Here is a 22,713-nt window from a genome sequence, read left to right as displayed (position 1 = left end):
TATTTATAATGTTTAGCCAGACTCCGAGGTTTTCGCGCTGCATTTAGCAATTTTAGTCTGGGTCGGAAAATCAACCCACTGTCCAGCTGATTTCTCCAGATATAGCTTAGTTCGTAGGACTGTCTCCTACATGGTAGGCTTATTTTTCCTTGCTGCTATTTTCAGAATCCGATATTTATATATTACAACATCACAGTTAGGGAAAAAAGATACTGAACTGATAGCACTCGCTGGGAAGTGCTATATCTAATCGTTACACACGAAAGACATCATTTTGATCTTACGAGCCGTAGGTATACCAGATTTACACACGCTGCAGAGCAACAACACGTGAGACCGGAAAACGGCATTTCACATGTAAAAATAAAATACGCAAGGGACAATATTACATGCTACCGTGGCAAAAAAAAAGTTTCATCATTCGAGATCAAGAACGAATCAAGATGTTGGACGGCAACAAGGCTGGTAATTGCAGCGGGTGGGATTAAACTTGCCACCCACCATTTTCCAAATATTTGACGTCATATTCCAGCGTATAGCGGGCCCCCCGGTTGACCTCGAAGTACGAAATTGGTCGTCGTATATTTGAATCTCGATTGGAAAGGTATAAGAGTCAATAGGATCGTAGCGCTAGCCCCGCAATTGTCCTGTGATCTAACAGTTGAACAGTTGTCTGCGAAGTCTGCTGAATAGAAGCAAAAGGTCAAGTTCCAGAGGCGGAATATAGCACCAAGGCTTTGCTTCGCTTTAGCGTCATGTTGCCAGCTTTTCAGTTAAAATTTTTTAAATTTGACAACACTGTTAAGAAAATTTTTACGATATACGATTTAAGATGGTCTTGCTTTCACAATAGGGGAAAGAATTTTAACATTGCATATAGACTCACTGCTTCATGAAAAAGTAATTTTGCTCTTGGTTTTACATAAGAAATTGGGGGTTACTTGGTTCAAAACGCTGTATCTCTGGATCGGCAAACAATGCCTCGTGACGATACGTGATTCTTACGCAAAAAAAATCTGGGGAATACGATAGAGTTGGAATTTTTGAGATCAAATTGTCTTCATTGAGAGAAAAATAGAAATTTTGTTTTCAAATCGAATTAAAAAATATTTGGCAGCACTGATGCTAAAAATTACAATTTTTTTCTAATTCTTTGGGCAATTTTCTTTGAAAATGTAAAAATAGTGTCTTTCTAGACTTGATATTTCCGGAGTTATAAGCAAAAGTAAATAAGCGGATTTGACGAAAACGAAGTTTTTGCTTATAAAAGGAGAAGGGGGCTCCCATAAAGGGAGAGGGAGTCCAATTGGCTCCAAACTTGGGATTTTTGTTTTTTTGAGCCGAAACGAACAATCTGACCGAATTGGGTAAAAATTCAAAAAGGTCGATTACAAGTTTGTTCTTTTTCTCGGTCACTTGGTGTGCACAGTAGTCCAAAAGGGCGAAAAGCGGAACTTTTTTCCTAGTGTCTCTTGTTTTCATTTTATTATTTATGGTCTTCAGCGTTTTTGTTCGTATGAATATTCCCCTTAATCTAAAACTGTCAAAAGTTAGTCATCGCTTACTATAATGAAAATAAAAATATAACTTTTTTGTGTTAGGAAATATAGACATAGTTTCTTCGGGAAAGTTGTAAATATTGTAAAAACAAGCAACTTTGCTGAAGAAACAAAATTTCTATCTTTATCATGTGCTGAACTATAGGGTATATTCTTTAAAACTTCTTTAAAAATTGGCTTTTGTTAATTGCATTCTACAAAAATATAATGTTCTAGGCAATTATCGAAGCTCTCAAAATATACGTTTTCGCAGAAGGTTGTAAATCTCTAGGACCTTTCCTTACAAAGTTATCGCTTATTTAAGCTTTATTTTTCCTTAACTTCACGAGCCAAAAGCGATAACTTTGTAAAGAAAGGTCCTAGAGATTTACAATCTTCTGCAAAAACGTGTATTTTGAGTCCTTCAATAATCGCCTAGAACCATATATTCCTGTAAAAGGCAACCAACATAAGCTAAGTATGAAAAACTAATATTTAAAGAATTTCCTAGGAAATGCTCTATAGCTTTGCACTCGATAGGAATAGAAATGTCAGTTCTTTAGCAAAGTTGTTTACCTTTATATTTTCCATAACTTTGCCGAAGAAACCATGTGTCTATCCACTAACACAAAAACAGGCTTCATTCTCGGTTTTTTGCTTAGTAGATGCTCATTTGACTGCAGCCCCTCAACTAAACATAATTCGAAAAAGTAGTGTAAAGGGTAATTGTAGAGTTAATTATTATCCACATTATTATTGAAAAAAGTATAGTTTTATCTTTTGTATTTACGGCGCTATCCGATTGCTACCCCGCTGGTAGCCAATTGAGCACTCTTTTTGCTACCAACGGGGTAGCAGCCCCATAGCGTCGTAAATATAAATGGTAGAACTATACTTTCTTCAATAATAATGTAGATAATAATTAACTCTACAATTGCTTTTTACACTGAATATGCGATAACTCAGCAAGTAAAGGTCCAAGAGATTTGCAGTCTTCTGCAAAAACGTGTATTTTGAGAACTTCGATAATTACCTAGAACATTATATTCTTGTAAAATGCAATTAACAAAAGCTAAGTATGAAAAACCAATTTTTAAAGAAGTTTTCAAGAATATACCCTATAGTTCAGCACATGATAAAGATAGAAATTTTGTTTCTTCAGCAAAGTTGCTTGTTTTTACAATATTTACAATGTCTATGTCTATATTTCCTAATTACTATGTCTATATTTCCTAACACAAAAAAGTTATTTTTTTTATTTTCATTAAAGTAAGCTATGACTAACTTTTGACAGTTTTAGATTAAGGGGAATATTCATACGAACAAAAGTACTAAAGACCATAAATGATAAAATGAAAGCAAAAGACACTAGGAAAAAAGTTCCACTTTTTGCCCCTTTGGACTACTGTGGTGTGGAATGACCCATAAATATTCGATTTTCCTGTTGACGTTACCGTTTGTACGGCCATCACATACAACATTTTATGATGCAAGTTGTTTTAGTAGGTCCAATTTTCACCGCCGAACAACATTTTGGTAATATTTGATATACACTTTCGCCATCTTTTGACTTCAGATCGCATAGCCCCCGATTTCCTATCGTTTGAATTTAATCCAATGCATGCATCGTTTTTAAATGTATAAACCTGATAAAATGTGAAATGAAATGAAATGTGGCTGATTTTCCATCGTGAAATCACTTATTTTGTAATAGATAAATTGGTCAAATTTTGAAACAATGTTTTCTTATTATTTATCACACCCGCTATATTCACCAGACCTTATTCTTTTTTATAACCACTTTTTCCGGTTAATAAGGTATATATTAGCTGGGTCATACTTGGACAATTTCAGATGAGTATACAAAATTGGAAAAAAGTGTCTTCTTGCCAAAAAAATCATCTGTTAATGTCCCAGTCACTATTGAATACAAATTGGTTAGTGAATATGATGAATTGCAAAGAATTGTACAAATGCCGAGTGAATTATCATGTGAGTTTGATTCATATGTTAGAACAAACATGAATTTCAATTATGTTTCAGACCCTTATGACCCGGTGTACATTGAAATAACGTACTAAATTTCATATGCAGTCACACGTTGTAATAGTTCTACGTTTTTACGCTCATATCATAAAAGATTTATATTTTCGAATTTCACATTTCGAATGTCCAATATTTTTTTGCAAATCCTTTTTCTTGTAATTGAATGTGATTTAGATTTTATCCGGTGGTGTGTTATTTATTCATGATACCCTCCCTTGTTGCTTTCGAACAAGCAAAAATCACCGACAAAGCCGTTAATCCTAGTTGCCGGTGTCGATCTAGATCTAGATACCGCCATTGCCGCTCGACGGTGTTTTTTTTTTTGTGTTTTTAAAATTTAAATCATTCAGTTCAGTCCGAATCAGTCTGAATTCAAGAAGTTCTCCTCCTCGTTGTGTTTGCGTCAGTAAGCATGTTTTCGTTAATCTCTCGCCCACATTTCCAGCCGAACGGGAAGCTCTCACATGTTTGGTTACAACAAAGTTAATTGCAAACATTTCCTAAATGGTTTTCGTATTTGTTTTGGTTTTTCAAACACTAATGGTACTCATGATAAACGTTACGATGCGATATCCTTTTAATTCATATTCAAGTTGAGGAGAACCAGACGGCCCACGATTTCGTTCTCTAGTTGAAACGCTAGTTGCGGTTTAGCGGCTTTGCTTTACGTACAAGTAGCAACTATTTTGTAGCTGTTCCTGGCGAAAAATTGCAAATCGAGCAGTGTACGCTCCACGGTCTTGAAAATGCGGTGTTAGTTTTGTGGTCACCCTAATTAGACATTTGTACAGGTTTGTGCATAGATATTTGCAATATTACCAGCTACCGCTGTATGTGTCAGATCAACACAGGACTCGTGCTCAAATAAACATATTCTACACATTACGGTGCGTGAAATGTAGGTTGTGCGGCAAAGTACATATGTACTTTACTTTGGTGCATAGCAACTCCCACTTTTATTTCCGAGGACTTCAATCAACGAGCTCATTTCTTCGTTATACCGTTGTTTATATGAGGTAAATGCTAGTGTGAGACCACATCAAGTAGCTTAGCTGTGAAAAATGCGGCAATGTGCGGAGGCGCGCGTGAAGAATTCCGGGTCCCTTCATAAATCATCTCGGTCGGGACTAAGCTAGACTGCACACTTTCTATTCTGGTGTGAGTGTTTACATTGAGAAACAACGAATCGGGGCTGATTTTTTCGAATTCTTGACGCTAGCCGCTGTGGTTTGCTACCTGTTGCTCTCATCTAGTGAACCATCATGGATTTACAGCAATTTAGAATGCTTTTTCAAACGTCGGAAGCATTTTTAGATTCGATGCTTGTCACGTGGTATGCCTCACCACAGCTTCCTTCATGAAAATGCAACGAAGGAATGTTAATAATTGTATGAATATTTCTAAATCTTCAACTGTGATGAGTACCTTCAGTGATTCCTGGATGTCTTAATTAATGCTTTTTCACATTGCTGCTGTCATTTGTTGAAGATGGGTATCGAATTCTTTCAAGGAAATTAGAGTGTTAATTTTTAGATGCAATTCTTTAATCCCCGTTAAAGACATCAAGTACCTTTGTAAAACAACCGAATAGAATGTTTCTGTTTTTTGGTAAATGTTCGTTTGGGTTATTGTTCTTTATCCAACTATACTACAAAATCCAATTTTGATTGATAAGCAAATGCGCAATCGGATATCAAGTTTATTACTTAGAATCTCGAAAAAAAATTGTAACGCTTATGTCACTTTTTCAGTTTAACGGTTAGCGCCTGAAATACACTCAAGTCTCGATTTACGTTCACTATTGCGAGGACGTAGAGAAATCGGTTATAAAAAAAGGGACGTTCATTCATATTTTGAACGTACAACAAAAAGACGTTAATTTTAATTTTGGACGTAAAAATTTAATTAGCCCAATCCTACTAGCCTCCGCTTTCAATCCAGCGCAAATGGCTTCCGCCGTTGCGAACTTTTGGCCTACAATATCATAGCCATCTGCGTAGCCAAGAATTTGTTACCTTCGATTTCGATTTTCCAAAATAGGCCATCTCAGAAATTGATTGATTTTTTTTAAGATAGATAATTATGTGACCTACATGTCTTCCATACAACGCAAAATAGACATATTTATGGAAAAAAATATTCGTGGCGGTGGCCTAAATCATGATATTGGAATCACACTCTGCGGTAAAACGTAGTTCTACGTCCAAGCGAATAATCGACTACGTAAAAAGTGATTAGTCAAAGTTTTCATCGCTGTACTCCAGTGTCACCGTTGACAAACGGCCAGCTAACTTTTCACGTCAATATAATTTTCTATTAGCACTTACTTGATTATGGCCTCCTGCTCAATTTAACTCGATGGTATTCTCATGTCACTAATACTATTCAGGATTTACCAGTATCATGATTTTAAACAAGTGAGAGGTAATACACACTTAAACGATTCGGTAAAATTTACCGAAATCTAAACAGCTGAACGTTCGGTAAAATTTTTTATTGCGCCAAACATTACTAATGATCTGTAAACGGCGATTGGCACCATCGAAATTTTTACCGAATGTTCAGCTGTTTAGATTTCGGTAAAATTTTACCGAATTCGGTGCTTTTAGTTAAGTGTGTAGACGTTGCCTAATGGAACAAAAACAACTAAACAGCTACTCGTGCCAAATAAATAATATCTTCTCCGCATCCATCAGCTCCGGCTATGTATTCTAGTACGCGCGCATAAAATGTGATGAAACTTGGTTAGATGCATGAAGTGAAACTATTACTTTTGAATGCAAATTCGTTTAGCGTGCAAATTAACCCGAGCTACATATATTCATTTGTTTTCATTTTCCAGTATGAAATTCGTGCAAGTTGGAGCAAAAATGAATCTGCAACAACGAACACGTTAGAGTAATGCACGCTCGTCAAACGGTGCTGGCGATTCGGGTTGGGACCATAATGGTTTTATTTGTTTTCCTAGAGGATCTCTAATCTAGAAATAATTTCATTTCGACTTTGAATTACATTTCAAAACTTCCCGAATCATTGTGACATTTTGAATTATATGAAATGGTCCCCAGTTCGGCAACACACTCAGGAATGATTTTTATTGCTATCAAAAATAAACTAACGTCATGAGTCACCTGGATCTCCACAGTGGAAACACTTTTCTTTGAAGCAATCTCTAGTTGGGTGACCACTGGCTGAGATGTTTCTGTTTATTTAGAGGAAAACGTGTTTGTTGTGTTTGCTTTTTACCGCAATAAACGCGATCCGGTTCAAGTTCAAGCATTTTGATTACGATCACGCAATGGCAATGATTTAGAAAGTAACAGTTTTTTTCGCATAACACTTCAAATTAGCGAATAAAGTTTTCAAACACTTTATGTCACATCTGACGGCAAAGAATGTGTGGAATGGGAAACATTATCAGAGCTGCTAGTATTCGGTTTATTTTGTAGGAGATATGAATGAACGCTGAACTGAATGCTACCTACACTCTTAAATGAGTCTAACCGTAAATAGGTCTGATTTAGCTAAAACTTGGTTAAAACTGCTCAAAATATCCTTAAACTGTACAACCTCAAATTTTGAGTAAAAAATTTAACCACTTTTGGCTTCTCGCTACCGATAATTGAATCATTCTAGATGATAAACAACGCAATTTTTAATTACTGCTGCCAATTTTTTGGTTGGAAAACTACTTATAATCTGAGTTTGTACACTCTAAGGGTATTTTGAGTAGTTTCAATCAAGTTTTAGCTAAATTCAACTTATTTACAGGTAAAGGAAAGATAATAATAACTGCCATGGAGGTTTTATATCAACTACCATGCGTGTCCACCATTATCAATACTAATGGAGACGCTTTTTGTTAACAGATGCATTCCTCTAGTAGGTTCTAATGTTTTATTTCATTATTCGAAATAAAATATTTTTCACAAAACGAAAGACAACAATTTTTATAATCTTAATATATCAAACACAGCGGAATGAATCGTGTTCCGACATAATTTATTTGTTGCTACTGGTTTATTTTTAGTTATGCCGAAGGAAAACATGAAAAAGTTCCGCGCAACATTACTTTCAAAAGAATCCGTTCCTGAAAGAGTTAACCTATCTTCAAAATATCATTAATCTTCCTCAAACAGCAAGCGATAATCGGGTCACAAACAGTTACGCAAAATGCAATAGAAAGCTGTCCGTTGCCGCCCGAGCATACCGAATCCCCACAGCCAATCGATGTGACCATGAAACTTGACCCGTTCGCATTAGAACTCGAACACTCTTGGAAGCGGAGCTGCAATTGAAAATCGAAATTTTTTGCGCTCGGACTGCGCGTGCCCTGGGATAAATCGGTCGGCAGGAAAAATATTAATTAATACATCAGCAAGCGGCTTCGGATGCGACGATGATGACACGATAGTACCAACCCCTACACTGTTCTCCTAACATAATACTAGGGAGCTATGCACTTGTTTACCAATACTCTGTGCGCGTGTGCAAAGGAATTTTTATCACCGGCCGTAAATTTAAGCGACAGTCGTACGTTAGCAATGTGATGTAAGAAATCCTGTCGGCCGTTTCACGCAATTTATCGCCCCAGTGCCAGTAGTGGTTGGTTAGCAGCTTTCGCCGTCAATTGCATATTTAGATGACATTCAGTTGACCTTGACCCAATTATTCCAGCTGCTCGCACTAGATCATCCAATTTAATGTGGCGATCATACGTCAATGTCAACGGAAAACATCAGGATGTCGTTGGTTAGGTGTTTCTGATGCACTGTCCTCCCAAGGCACAGCATTTGTTTATTGCATCTAGGATTTAATAAGACGTAAAACATTTCAGAGCTGCATATTTCGTAATCATTTTAGCTGATCTTTAGGTCTTCAAGCTTCCTTAACTTTGTTGCCTTGTGGTTCGTACTTGCGCGCAAACTGAACAATGTGTTACTAAATAAATCAAAAATTAGGAAAAATTCCTTTTTAGTACCAACTTCGAGGAGTAGATCAGTTTATTCTACACAGATTGCCATTTCTTTTGATATAATCAGCTCTTATGACCAGGATCAGATAACGTCATGTCATAAAGGAGACAATAAAATGGTGCTTCAGATCTGTTTATCCTAATATAAGTTTTGATTAATGGAGAAAGCTATAGAAAGATCATGGGAGCTCACGCAACTACGGACCAGATTTTTACCATCCGATAGATCTTTTACAAATATCGGGAGTACAACGTTCCCACGTATCACATGTTTATTGATTTCCAAGCAGCATACGATACAGTCGATCGAGACCAGCTATGGCAGGTAATGCACGAACCCGGTTTTCCGAATAAACTGACGTGACTGATCAGAGCTAATTTGAATCGAGTGATGTGTTTCGTGCGCATCTCAGGAGTCCTTTCGACGAGCGGTGAGGGTTGAGACAAGGTGATGGCTTATCCTGCATGCTGTTCAACATGGCTCTTGCGGGGGTGATCCACGAGCGGGCATCGAAACGAGAGGCACGATTTTCACCAAGAGTAGCCAACTCCTAGGCTTTGCAGATGATTTTATCACAGCCAGGAACTGCGACGGCGGAGGAAAATGGGGGATTGTCATTATGAATCACTAGCTGCACTAGGCTACGGTGGGCCGGACACGTAGTAAGGATGCTGGACGACAATGCGACGAAAACAGTCCTCTTCAACAATCCTACCGGCACCAGGAACAAAACAGCTCGACGTAGAAGATGACTCGACCGGGTCGAAAGTGATTTGCAACTTCAAAGACGACTGGGAAATTTGCCTCGTCGCCCAAGATGACCCAAGTTCGAGTTAAATGGAGACGGCTATTTGAAGTAGCACGAGCCACCTTGGCTCTAGGCTGCTAGCGACAACTACGAACTATAGAAAGAGAGGAGAGTGGGAGAGAAAGAGAGCAGAGGGAGAGTGAAGAACGCTAACCGATAGGAGAGAGAAACAAAGAAAGAAAAAGGAGACAGAAAAGAGAAAGAAGACAGAAAGAGAGAAGATAGAGAAAAAACGGAGCAAGAGGAGAGAGAGAGAGAGAGAGAGAGAGAGAGAGAGAGAGAGACGGCATAACCGCAATTGAAAAAATGGGAGAAAGGATAATACCGATTTTTGTTTGTTTGACGTTGTTGGTATATTTGACATACAAAACTTTTAAAAATGTTTTTCGTTCGTATTTTCTACACTTCTCATAGAACGAAGTCTGTTATTGAGTTGTATGCCGCACTTCGTTCTTTTTGCAGTATCGCTATAGAGTAAGCGAACGATTGTCACGAGGCTGTGCGTGCACGAGTCTGTAGCGGTTGTTTGTCGTACGATTTCGTCAGAGGAGTAAGCAGTGGATATTACAGACGGTATATAAAGTACAGACGCGCAAAGAGCGTTGCATAAAATACCAATTGAACCGTCAAATCGAGGCTCCAAATGCGCAAAGTAAAGAAACTTGTGTTTCGTATAGGCAGGGAAGACTAAGTTTTGTAATCTACCTGAAATGTTAAAACATAAACTATTGATTTACTAACAACATATGGATTGGTTACCCTCAATATACCATATAATGCTTTAAAAAATTCAACTGATTTGTTCAATTGGCAAAATATGCGCCGTAATTCGCAAAGTTCCACGGAACATACCTCTTGATTCACGCAACTTACTGCTGATTATAGGAAGATTGATCCAATTCTAACTAGTTGCCAAAACTGTTTAAATAAAATAAACAAAAAAAGTGTTGCCGAATTAGACAGTTTTTCTCTCTGCGCGTCTGTACTTTATCTACCGTCTGTAGTGGATACCATCCCAAGTAACAATTTTAGTTTTAGCACACTCTTATAATGATTTTTATGACCAAATTTGATTATGAAAACCACTATTAGAGTGCAACAAAACTCACATTGTTACTTGGGTGCTTCTCACATTCGCTCGCAGAGTGGGCACCGTTTTCTTCTCGCTTGATGTGCCTCATTGGTGACACCATAATTACGAAGACTCATTTGCTGTTGCGGATTATAACGACATGATTGTCGTTAATCGAATAGCTGAGGAGCAGGTGTTTAGACCTCTCAAGAAGCTGCTCATTATATGTTTTGCCAAGTGAAGAGTTAGGTTTACTAGTGATGTGTGACAATGAGGTAGCCCTACGGATTGCACGACCAGCCAAGGTCTCGTAGTCTGTCAGTCTGCAAGAACTTCGCATTCTGTGAAGCAGACTTTGCCGGTGATGCTCCATGACCTCATTACATAAGCGTGAAAGCAGACCGAGCACTTGGCGTTTTTAAGCAAAGGATTTAATAATCGAGCCTGGGGCATTATAGTCGCAAGGTTACCGAGTCTGTCTTGATAAGCGAGTGGTCGTTGGTTCGAATCTTAGTAGAATCGGGATGTTAGATGTTATGTGAATACTGCATTTACCAACTACGAAGTCTCTCGCCAAGGCATGTTATAAGAGGCATTTGGCACTCGAGGTGCGAATGAAGTCAAGACCAAGGGGAAATTATAACTAGTGAACTAGGGGCGAAAACACCGACGTCTTTCTGAAAAGCCCGCTCACGAAATAAGCTATTGCCAACAAGTCGTGAGCGCAAGAGGCACAGTTGTTTTATTCTTCATCTTACGTTTGCGCTTACACACGTCAGTAAGAATGTGGGCGTTCGCGCGCGATGTAGAATCAACTACTAGGTTGCAAGCGAAAGCGAGAGCGACGATCTGATCGCTGCTGATGGCTAAATAAACATTTTCAAAAGCTCGTCGCGGTGCATAGGAAAATAAGAAATGGAGTCCAAAGGAGATTCTTACGCAAGTGTCTTATTTAACACGAGAACGCGCGTGTGAAAAAATTAGGCCACATGAGTGCGGGTTTCCCAACTTTGTTTTATTTGCCATCCGTTAGCACTTTATTTATTCAACTGACATCAGCAAACTATATAGTCCCAATGATGGTTGTATAACTTAAACTAATTACACACACAGTTTAAAAATTACAATCACAAACACCTTCCAATCTGATATTCAATAGTAATTTTGAAAGTCCCCCACTTTCCTCATTGGCGTAATTGGGGGGAGACATTTAGCCCCCCCCCCCCTCTTTAGAAAAATTAAGAAAAATTAAACATTAAATTTGATAAAAACTTATAGTTTGATAACTTTACCTAATAAAAACTTAAGAGTGATTTTTATATGCATCACAACTTCCCATGTTCAAGTTTCCATGCATCAATGTACATTTAATTTTAATATGCCAAGGAAATACCCAACTAGCACCAACTCGTATATCAACGTACGGAAATTATCGTAAATACCTCTAAACAAATTCGAAATCGTAACTAAGCCTTGATAAAGTAGGACCAAGTTGATTTTCTATCGTATATAATGATAATAACTGACATACATACGATAGCGATAGCGAGTCGCGCTTAATCGGATATTATCGTGTATAAATATCTATATAGTCGTAACGCTTAAAATTATTCGTAATCACGTATATCGCCTCCAAAATAGTACGGATAACCCAATTTTGCGCATTAAATACGATTTATTGCTGATTTTTATCTTTTTTTATACATATGAAAATGCTAGCTGGGCAATATAGTCGAAAAAATGCCGGGGGCTATAGCCGCCCTAGAAATGAGCGCTAGTTCCGCCAATGACTTTGCTATAAACCATCTAAGACCACAAACGAGTAAGATATCTCAACTGTCCAGTGTTGAAAAATTCATAGCAGCAAAAAACTCAATGAGATTTGAAGCACATGAAATTTCAACCTTCATCACAAGCGCGAAACTCACATATCAATTTCTCTCGCTATTATGCGCGGTGTGAACCCAATTCAGTTGTGAGCATTTTGCTTCATTCTTCCACAGCTCGCATTTCATACAACGAACCAGAGAGCAAAAGGTAATCTGCCGTCAGAGAAAACATCAGCAGCGCACAATCATGAATTAAGATGGCAAACATATTGGCGGAATTTACATTTTTCCTTCGCGGGAATCGACATTTTCTTAACTAGAAAGTAACCTCGAATAAACATACAAACATGATAAATATGTGCGTTTTAGTTTAACTTTGCGATTTATTTAGAGATTCATTCCCTCACGCTCACTCACAGCTACGTATCGCACGAGAGAATGCCTGTGCTGTTCAACAGAGAATTTATATGAATAGGTGCATAGCTCCGGAAAGCAGTTGAAGCAAAGCAGAATGTGATCAATCGGGAACAAATATGTGTGAGTTTTGTGCTTCTTGCTATGAAAACAGAAAAACTCACGCGTGATTTTTTTCTGCATAGGATCAAGCTGACATGATTCACAGTTGATATGGATTTTTGACGATTTTTGAGTTTTTACCATCACTGCAGCTGCCATCCTGTCGCTTGATGTAGAACTATCAGAGGTGAAGCCATATTGGAAAACTATTCATACAAAACATATTTAGCTGTTTCGTTGTCTCTAAACTATTAGACGCGCTAACACATGAGTTGAAGTAAGTTAGCAAGTTAGTTAGATCCCCCTATCCCTAATCAAAAAGTGAAAATTTTAAAGCGGTGGTTTCCTAAATTCATTTTCCAATTTAATATTTGAAAGATGATTTTAATACCACAACCTGATAATTCTATATCAAAGAAAAAAAACAATAACTTGGGATTATTTACGTGGAAAACTATGAAATTTTCTTTAGAAAACGTAAAAACAAATGCCTTGTTCCAAATAATTCGCATGTATGTTACGTAAGCAATGAACAAACCCTAAAAAAGCTAGCTATTGCATTTGTCTTAGGTTTTAGTCTTCATATGTTTGCGGTTTCTGTTGACTATATGGCGTTTCCGCTCGCGTATCCTGACTATATCTTAAGCGGCAGCAGCAATTGACCAGTATGTGCAATTTTTACGAATTATTTGAAAGACTGCCCAAAGATTATTAAAATACCATCACGATTTGGTCTCACCCTGAACCAGAGGCACCTGGCTATTCATTATTCATTTCTTTTTCACCTTAATCATAAAACCAGAGCTGAACTGTCGTGTCGTGCTGCCCAGTGGCTCAGTAGCAGAAGTCTTTGCTACCCTTTTTCTCCCGGTAATTTGCAACTATTTTGTGATCGCCAGCCATGGAACTCGTTACAGTACGCTAATTAATAAGGACAGAAAGCGTGTTAGCTATTATGAGACTTTCAATATTTGCGACCAACACAAAGTACAATTTTCGGTTTTAGTTTCTATTTTCAGTTTTTCGCCTCTCCAGGTGTGTACGTACGACTAAAGCATTTTCTCGTGCGACAGGTGCCAGCGCCACACTCTTCAATAGATTTACTGCCAAACGCCAACAACTTGTTTATGTGTACAATTTCCGTCAACCGCGACGACAGGCCATACACAATGCACTTTTCTGGCCATGCACTCATCAACGACACGCGTCGGACGAACGGTGCAACATGTGGCATGAAGATTTATGTATTAACGGTGCATAAGGAACGTGACAATTAGTTTATTAATTAGCAGATTAGCGCACTTTCACTTCGCTTACAACATAGCCGATGTGAAAAAGTATACTCTGCCACTTGTTGTGGCGGTTATCGTTCGCTTCAGTCCCGCTGGTGAATTTGCCCTCTAAAAATAACACATATTTTTCAGACCGACTACTGTCAGTTTATTAATGCGGCTAATCTTGTGACTCTACACGTTATCCGTAGGGATGGTCCATTTTCCTACGCGGACGTTTACTTCTCATTTGGTTCTCATTTTCCGTACTACTATCCTTCAAACGATGTCTACATTCAGGCGTTTGACAATCATTTACATAACTTGCTCAACCAGTGATCTGTTACAAACGTACTCGAGCTGCAATTTCCGGTTGAATTGGAAAGAAAAGCGAACGTATCTAAAATAAAACCCTCTCGATTCGCGATGATTGAGAGTGTGCCGTATACACGCGACACCTGTCTTCGATAAGTCTCATTTATATACGTATGCTAAGCATGGCAATTCCACAGCACGCGCGGACTTTCTCACAACGCTCAGATACGTACGAATGATGATCTTGATGATGATCGCGGTCATGTAGACTACTTGATGTTGAAATTTTGCTTCATTTCCTTCTCTTACACTTGTCAGCCGTCTGGCCAGCACCGACTAATATCCGTTATGAAGTACTTGAGATATGAAAATGCTATGAAAGATGCTTCGATGGGCACTTCAGGATAGTTGATCTCACTCAAATACATTGTTTCATAATGTGGCGAAAAGTTTTCTAGAAAAAAAACTTAAATACGACTTTATGCTTGTTCCGTTTCAGGCCGTAGAGAGCATTGAAGAACAGGTCACCAGTAGTACCAGCAGTACTACCAAGACCTCATCGGCAACCGTCTCCGAAAACCAGCAGATCTACCAACATCAGGAATCCTACGTAGAACAGGTATCCTCTGTATCTAAGTCCAAGCAAATACATCATCAGACAGCTTGCGAAGAGTTCCTGGTAAACTAGTTATACCTCCTGTTTGCTTTAAACCGTACCAATACAGCATTACACTTTGCAGATTCGAGAACGGCTAGTCAACGGCAAGTACGAGAACGGTCTCACTAACGGAAACCACGTAAATAACGTTCATTCAACCGCCGTCAATACTCACACCGCCAACAGTAACAGTTGCACAACAACAACAACCTCAGCCACTGCAACCAGTACATCTACCTCCAATTGCGAAAACTCTACTTCGGCCAAATTCCGGGACTTTAGACTTGATAGATTAAATCTTCCGCAAACCGGAGGAGAAGTAACCGGTAAGTACTGCTTTGCAATATAACAATCATATTGTTTTCAGTGAGCAATGTTTCACGTCTTAAAAAAAATGAATTTAATTTAATTAACGTGGAGAAAATTTTTCTGAATTTTCTGACTTTAGGAAGTTTATTCTTTGTAGAGAAATTTATCATCACCCTGTACTACTGCACGTTGAAAAACGATGTGTCTTGATTTTCTTTGGAATTGACGGAAGACTCTTGTTTATTCCGGTTATATCCGCGCTTCTCGTTTAAATTCAATGCAAGAGCTATCTACGCCTGTACAGCCGTAATATCGACGATTATTCGAGGCGCCGAGTTTATTGATTATGAACATTATAAAATGTCAAATGTCGATTGGAAGAGACTGTTAGAATTGTAGGATCGTAGCACAAGCCACTCAATTATCCTATCACAAACTATTGACTAATCGGAAGGTCAAATTCCGAAAACGGAATTTAGTTCCAGGAGTTTGCTTTACTTTGATTGTTGATACCGTTTCTTGGCGGGTTTGTTCTGCGTACTCCGCCTTCAAGATCAATGTTGAATGATAAGCTTGAGAGCCCGTTACTTCAGTTTATCCAGTGGTTTTCATCTCTTCAGTTTCTTTCGAATCAAGTTAATTAGTTTTGTCGGAAAAGTGACACCGAGTATTATCTACCACAGTAATTTCGTTCAACTGAAGCATACGCCGACTTCAAATCCACGCTTCCCGGAACGAACAAATGAAACATATAAATGGTTAAGTCAGACCGAACCAAGTGACACAACTCTGATTTCGAGAAAAACGCGTTCAATGTTTGCTGCTCTGTATGGTGTATACCTATCAATCGTTCGAAGTCATCTCATAATTCTGGCTGTTTCCAACATTAATTTAGTCTGATGAGAGTAAAATGTAGCTTAGAAAATTCTTGATTGTTTGCTGTCGTTAACTCATTTTTTTTTTAATTTTGCGGTTTGGTCCGGTCTGATTTAACACCGATCAAATATGCATCTCAAGTATAAATTAACGAACACGAAACAAAAATCACACGTATTTTCCGTCAGATAGAATGCACATCCCAAGTAACAATTCTAAAGCCACTTACTTACTAGAATTTTATAAAGATTTTATTGTGGTATTAATCAATACCTCTGGTTTTATTGTGGTATTGCGCAATACCAAGAAGATACAAGTACAAACACACTTATAGCTAGCTAGAAAACTACAATAAAACTGTTAATAAAGCAAATTTATTGTGTTTGCTTATATTGCCAGGTTAAAAGTAGTTGGCTGCACCACATCACGTCTCCTATAAACTTACCATAAGTGTGGCGTAACAATACAAAATGGCGTACCAATCGAAATTGATCCTATCGCGGTTACTTGTCAAACCGCAATAAATAGTTAAATAGTATAAATAATAAATAGTAGTTTTATAGAGCTATTAAAACTGTAACACCCTGACCAAACAGTTTTTTTGCTGCTATTATGAAGAATACCAAAGTTCAATACCAAAATCATTTTTTTATGCGAAGCCATATTGCCATATTCTAGTATTTTGTTTTAGCTCGCAAACAACAATTCATCAAAGCAAAATATTTTGCAGAAAGAAATTTATTATCAATCGGTTTTCCTGTCAGAGGAAGCAACTAAAATGATTTTGCTAGAAATTGAGATGGACTAACTGAATATTTTCAATTGGTTAAAATAACCAGTTTTCGCAAATTGCACAATTTCAGTGGCGCGCTGATTTTATCGACCTATATGCACGATGAAATTAAATGCGCACATGCTGCAAACCAATGAAATTGCTTAAAATTTAATAAATATTCTATGGGATATTTCATTCTGGTCGCTATAAACCAAATCGTTCAGAATGATCTGTCAGTTAAACCTAAACTTTTCTGCTTACGGATAAACTTTCAAGTTGACAAAGCTAGCGAACTTATTTAGCTGTGTGTGTGAAAAGCAAAATTATTAAATTATTGCGATTAAATTAAAATTTAAATTATTGCGATGACTGTCAAGCAGCGTAAGCTTAACTGGTTTTATTGCTACTTTCAGCAGAGAGTGATACGACTACTTGCGCTTATAACCTGATTCTTATAGCGGTTATGAAAACATTCTGAGGAGTGGGCCACCTGGTCAGAGAGCAGTTTTATAGCGGTCATCAGAAAGTGCTGATGGAGCTCATAGTGTTATTAGCGGTTTTATGAAATTGGTCTTGAAAACCACTATACAAACGTAATAAAACTTGGAATTGTTACTTGGGATACGCTTGTTAGGTCATTTACATCAAGCCAACGCTAATAATTAAGCCTACATGTATGCAATTCATGCTGCGATATTTTATATTGCGAAATATCAATGTGCATATATGTATGTGCATTTGACAAGACGAAAACCTATCTACAGAGTTTTTTCGAAGTGTGTAGGATCTGTCACGAATATTTGATCCATGGTTGAACGATCCTCTCGCAAACTAGCTTAGTATTTGGCAACAAAAAGAAGTTGAAGGTTGCATCTGAGGCAAAGTTGGTTTTTAATTTATTTGTGTAAAAGCAAAAAATATGGCAATTTTACTCAAGAAAATTAATAAATTGAACTGTATTTTTTACAATGTTGCCAATCGAGCGAGAAGTCAACGTTGCCTGCTCACGCGAGTGAGTAGGAGAAACACAGCATTCAACGCTTACGCCGCCACGTTGCTATGTGCAGACAATCTGCTATCTACACACTCACGCACGCACATTAGACCATACGAGAATTAGACCGCACGAGTGTGGGATTTGCAACACTGATTTCTTAAAGAGTAGCCTCAGTTTTCAATATACAGTCGCGAGAAAACATTCATGATTTAATACTTTATTAAATTTAAGTATTTAGCATTTTTATATTAAAAATATTATTGGCGTAATATTCCAAAAACAATCATATACTACTAAGTGTAACAGTTTATATAGAAGATTGCGGTTTTCACTGTATAAGCTTCCTAAACATCTCTGGGTAAACAATAAGATTGGAAAAATGTATTTTTTCTTTATTGCCCCGGCGAAATGTGCATTTGACGAAATCAAGAACAAAACTACTGCTTTCCTGTTACCTTACAGAATTTTGTTTTTATTTATAAAATTATATTATAAAAACATAAATTTTTTTTGTTTCGAATGTTTGGATCACCGTTCAATTATATGTTTGGGTTTGGTTCAAAAAGTTCAAATGTCAACGTTAAATGTTTCTTGTTAAATCTAAATTTTGTGTTACTAATATTTGACGACTTGTAATTTCTGTAATTCTACCTCTAAATAGGCGTCCGAAGATGGCTGAATGAAATATAGTAGGCTGAAACGCGTAACGCAGAAAATATAAAACTGTTTCATTCCTCACCGAAAAAAATCAACCAAACCCAAACACAAAAAATTGTTTTTACTACCAACCATTCTCCCACGTTGAAGATATTTTACCAATCCAACCCCTTTTTCTCAATAGCACCTACTTACCACAACACAATACATTCACTATTGTTTATTTGAGCGTCTTAGTAGAATAATTGAAAAGATGTACCGTCTTACATTATACAACGCTTCCAATGAAATGGCAACCATGCGCATACATAGATCTGCATATATAGAATCATATTTAACTGAACAGTATAGGTGTAGCGCACTTTCCCAACACAAATATCAAAGTCACCAGCTTTAATCGTCGTAAAGAATGTTCGACGGCTTGTTGGGATGAGGAGAATTTGTCACTTTTTGGCGAACATTCCTAACACAAACCTCAAATTGGTCTAGGTTTATTCATCATACGTAAAAAAATAATTTAGGCCTGTTGGGACAAGGAGATTTTATCACTTTTCATGACGTACTTCTCAACCACAGACATCCGATAGATCTAGGTTTAATCGTTGAAAATAATGATGACCGAAGTTTTCGATTATTCGATTATCAATTAATTGGTGAGTATTGTCTTCACTAATCGATTAGTTCAATTATTCGTGCTAATAGTATCCGATTACAAAATATTCAAATATTTCGTTTTTAAATCGATTGGTCGAATTAATTAAACGGTGAACGGGAATCTTTATTTATTGTTGAATCATTCATATTTTTTATTTATTTATTCAGCCGAGAGCCGGGGTGGCTCTTGCCGTATCAAGAATTCCTCTCCATTGTACTCGGTCCTGGGCTACTCGTCGCCAATTCGTTACGCGTCTCGACACACGCAAGTCGGCTTCAACCTGGTCGAGCCATCTAGCACGTTGGCGAGCCCCTCTATTCCTGGTGCCGGTGGGGTTCTTGAAGAGAACGGATTTCACTACACAGTCGTCCGGCATCCTTGCGACGTGGCCGGCCCACCGTAGTCTCCCAACTTTCGCCAGGTGTACGATGGGAATCTCTCCAAGCAGTGCCTGTAGCTCGTGATTCATACGTCTCCGCCACTCTCCGCTTTCCGTCTGTACTCCGCCAAAAATAGTCCGCAACACCTTTCGTTCAAAAACGGCAAGTGCACGTATGTCTTCCGTAAGTAAAGTTACTGTCTCAAGTCCGTAGAGGACTACCGGTCTGATTAGCGTTTTGTACATCGTTAGCTTTGTGCGGCGGCGTATGCTCCTTGATCAAAACGTCTAGCGAAGGGAAAAGTAGGCTCGATTTCCAGCTTGAATGCGTCGTTGGATCTCCTTACTCGTATTATTGTCGGCGGTGACCAGAGATCCCAAATATACGAACTCATCAACCACTTCTAGCTCATCGCCGTCAATAGTCACTGTCCGTGGGAGGCAAACGTTACTATCTCGGGAGCCTCTTCCTACCATATATTTGGTTTTCAACGCATTAATTTGTAACCCTATCCTCCTAGCCTCCGTTTTTAGTCTGGCGTAGATTACCTCCGCCGTCCCACGGTTTCTAGTAATGATGTCGAGGTCGTCTGCAAAGGCTAGGAGTTGGCTACTCTTACTGAAGATCGTTCCCCTCGTTTCAATGCCCGCTTGCCGGATCACACCTTCAATAGCGATATTGAGCAACATACAGGACAGTCCATCCCCTTGCCGTAACCCTCTGCGCGATTCGAAAGGGCTTGAGAGTGTCCCCGAAACGCGCACGTAGCACATCACTCGTTCCAGAGTAGCTTTGATCAGCCGCGTCAGTTTGTCCGGAAAACCGTACTCGTGCATTATCTGCCATGGCTGTTCGCGTTCAACGGTATCGTATGCTGCTCTGAAATCCACGAAAATATGATGCGTGGGCACGTTGTACTGTCGACATTTCTGAAGGATTTGTCGGAGAGTAAAAATTTGATCCGTAGTAGCACGGGCCCCCATAAAACCCGCCTGATACTGCCCTACGAATTCTCTTGCTATTGGGGATAGACGACGCAACAGAATCTGGGAGAGCACCTTGCAGGCGGCGTTGACCAGCGTAATGCCGCGGTAGTTACAGCAGTCTAGCCGATCGCCCTTTTTGTAGATGGGACAGACTACGCCTTCCATCCACTCCTCCGGTAATTTCTCTTCTTCCCAAATCCTTGAAATCAGCCAGTGAAGTGCCATTACTAGCGGTTCTTGGCCATTTTTGAAAAGTTCTGCCGGGAGTCGGTCCTTCCCGGCGGCTCTATTATTCTTCAGCAGACCGATTTCTCGTCGGATCTCTTCGTGATCGGGAGCCGGTACGCTGTTGTCGTTTGTAGGTACTCCGAGGTTAACTTCCATTGCGTCTCCTGCTGCTATATCGCCGTTGAGGTGTTCATCGAAGAACTGCTTCCACCTGTCGACCACCTCGCGCTCGTTTGTGATAAGACTCGTCCCTACACATGTCAGGATTTGGTGTGTAGGCCTTGCTAGTTTGGTTCACCTTCTCGTAAAACTTGCGGGTATCATTAGCCCGGAATAGTTGTTCAAGCTCCTCACGATCTCCGTCCTCCTTCTGGCGCTTTTTCCTTCTCAGGATCGTGGTCAACTCATTCCTCGCTCGTCGATACTTGGCCAAATTCTCTCTCGTGGATATGCTCAGATAGTTTTCCCAAGCTCTTTTTTCCTCTCTATCGCTTCTTGGCATTCCCCGTCAAACCAATCATTTCGTGCACTCGAGGTTTCCACACCTAGCACCGCGGTTGCGGCCTCGTTGACGGCCGAGCGTATCCTACTCCATCCGTTTTCGAGGGTCGAAGCATCTAGCTCCACAGAAGAAGGCAGAGCTTCATCCAGCACGCGCGCGTAGTTTTCGGCAGATCGCGGGTTGTCTAGTTGCCGAATGTTTAGCCGAGGAGGGCGACTTTGTCGCGAGGTATAAACCGTCGATAGTTTTGAGCGCACATGTACTGCTACTAGGTAGTGGTCCGAGTCAATATCCGCACTCCGTAGGGAGCGTACGTTGGTGATGTTCGAGAAAAACCGTCCCTCGATGAGAATATGGTCAATTTGGTTCGAGGTTCGTTGGTCAGGTGATCTCCAGGTGGCCTTGTGGATATCTTTGTGGGGAAAGAAGGTGCTTTTGATCACCAAGCCTCGGGAAGCCGCAAAGTTGATGCATCGCTGGCCGTTATCGTTCGTGTCGGTGTGCAGGCTATGGGGCCCGATCACCGGTCTATACATTGCTTCCCTGCCGATTTGGGCGTTCATATCCCCGATGACGATCTTGATGTCCCGTGGTGAGCAGCTGTCGTATGTTGCCTCCAGCTGCGCATAGAACCCTTCCTTCTCGTCGTCGGGTCTACCTTCGTGTGGGCAATGCACGTTTATGATGGTGTAGTTGAAGAAACGGCCTTTTATCCTCAACACGCACATCCTCTCGTTGATCGCTTTCCAATCCATTACGCGATCCTGCATTTTGCCCAACACTACGAAGCCCGTTCCCAGCCCGTTGGTCGCTCCACCGCTCTGGAAAACTCGAGCTCTGCCGCCACGGATCCTCCACACCTTCTCGCCCTTGCGACAGATCTCCTGCAGCGCCACGATGCCAAACTTTCTGGGTTCTAGCTGATCGAGCAGCACCCTGTCGCCACCAACGAAATTTAGCGATCTGCAGTTCCTCCATTCCATGTACTTATTTCGTCGCCTTGGTACATGCCGACTATTCCGAGAAGATATTTCTTGACTCTTGTTGTAAGTTGTTTTTTGGTTTAGATAGGTAGCCGTACTAGGGCTTACGCTACCGAGTCTCGTGATGGGGCTGCCATCTTGCAGTGTCGAGACACACTGTGCCTCCTCCCCTGTTGGTATACGACCTTAGTTTCCACTGGGGTTGGTTACCCGATCTCCGCTATGGTTGCTCGTATTCCAGCCGGTACCACGTGGAGGTAGGGGTAGGAGTTGCTAGATAAGAGGCTAGGGACCACAATGGGGTCTGTTTTACGCGTTATCCAATCATTGATCAAC

The 22,713-nt window shown here is 39.5% G+C and overlaps 1 protein-coding gene across 5 annotated transcripts in view; it reads left to right on the top strand.

The window, feature by feature from the left end:
• Positions 1 to 22,713, top strand: part of LOC128732963 (filamin-A) — a 208,251-nt gene that overhangs the window by 108,600 nt on the left and 76,938 nt on the right. For all 5 annotated transcript variants that reach the window (XM_053826460.1, XM_053826459.1, XM_053826456.1 and 2 more), the window contains 2 exons: positions 14,871 to 15,050; positions 15,112 to 15,355. In XM_053826460.1, coding sequence (XP_053682435.1) covers positions 14,871 to 15,050; positions 15,112 to 15,355 — 424 coding nt within the window. The remainder of the gene's footprint in view (positions 1 to 14,870; positions 15,051 to 15,111; positions 15,356 to 22,713) is intronic.

Source organism: Sabethes cyaneus, chromosome 1 (assembly GCF_943734655.1).
Source record: "Sabethes cyaneus chromosome 1, idSabCyanKW18_F2, whole genome shotgun sequence".
In the NCBI taxonomy this organism is placed as follows: Eukaryota; Metazoa; Arthropoda; class Insecta; order Diptera; family Culicidae; genus Sabethes; species Sabethes cyaneus.
The sequence above is the reverse complement of the archived record's forward strand: the minus strand, read 5'-3'. Positions and strand labels throughout refer to the sequence as shown.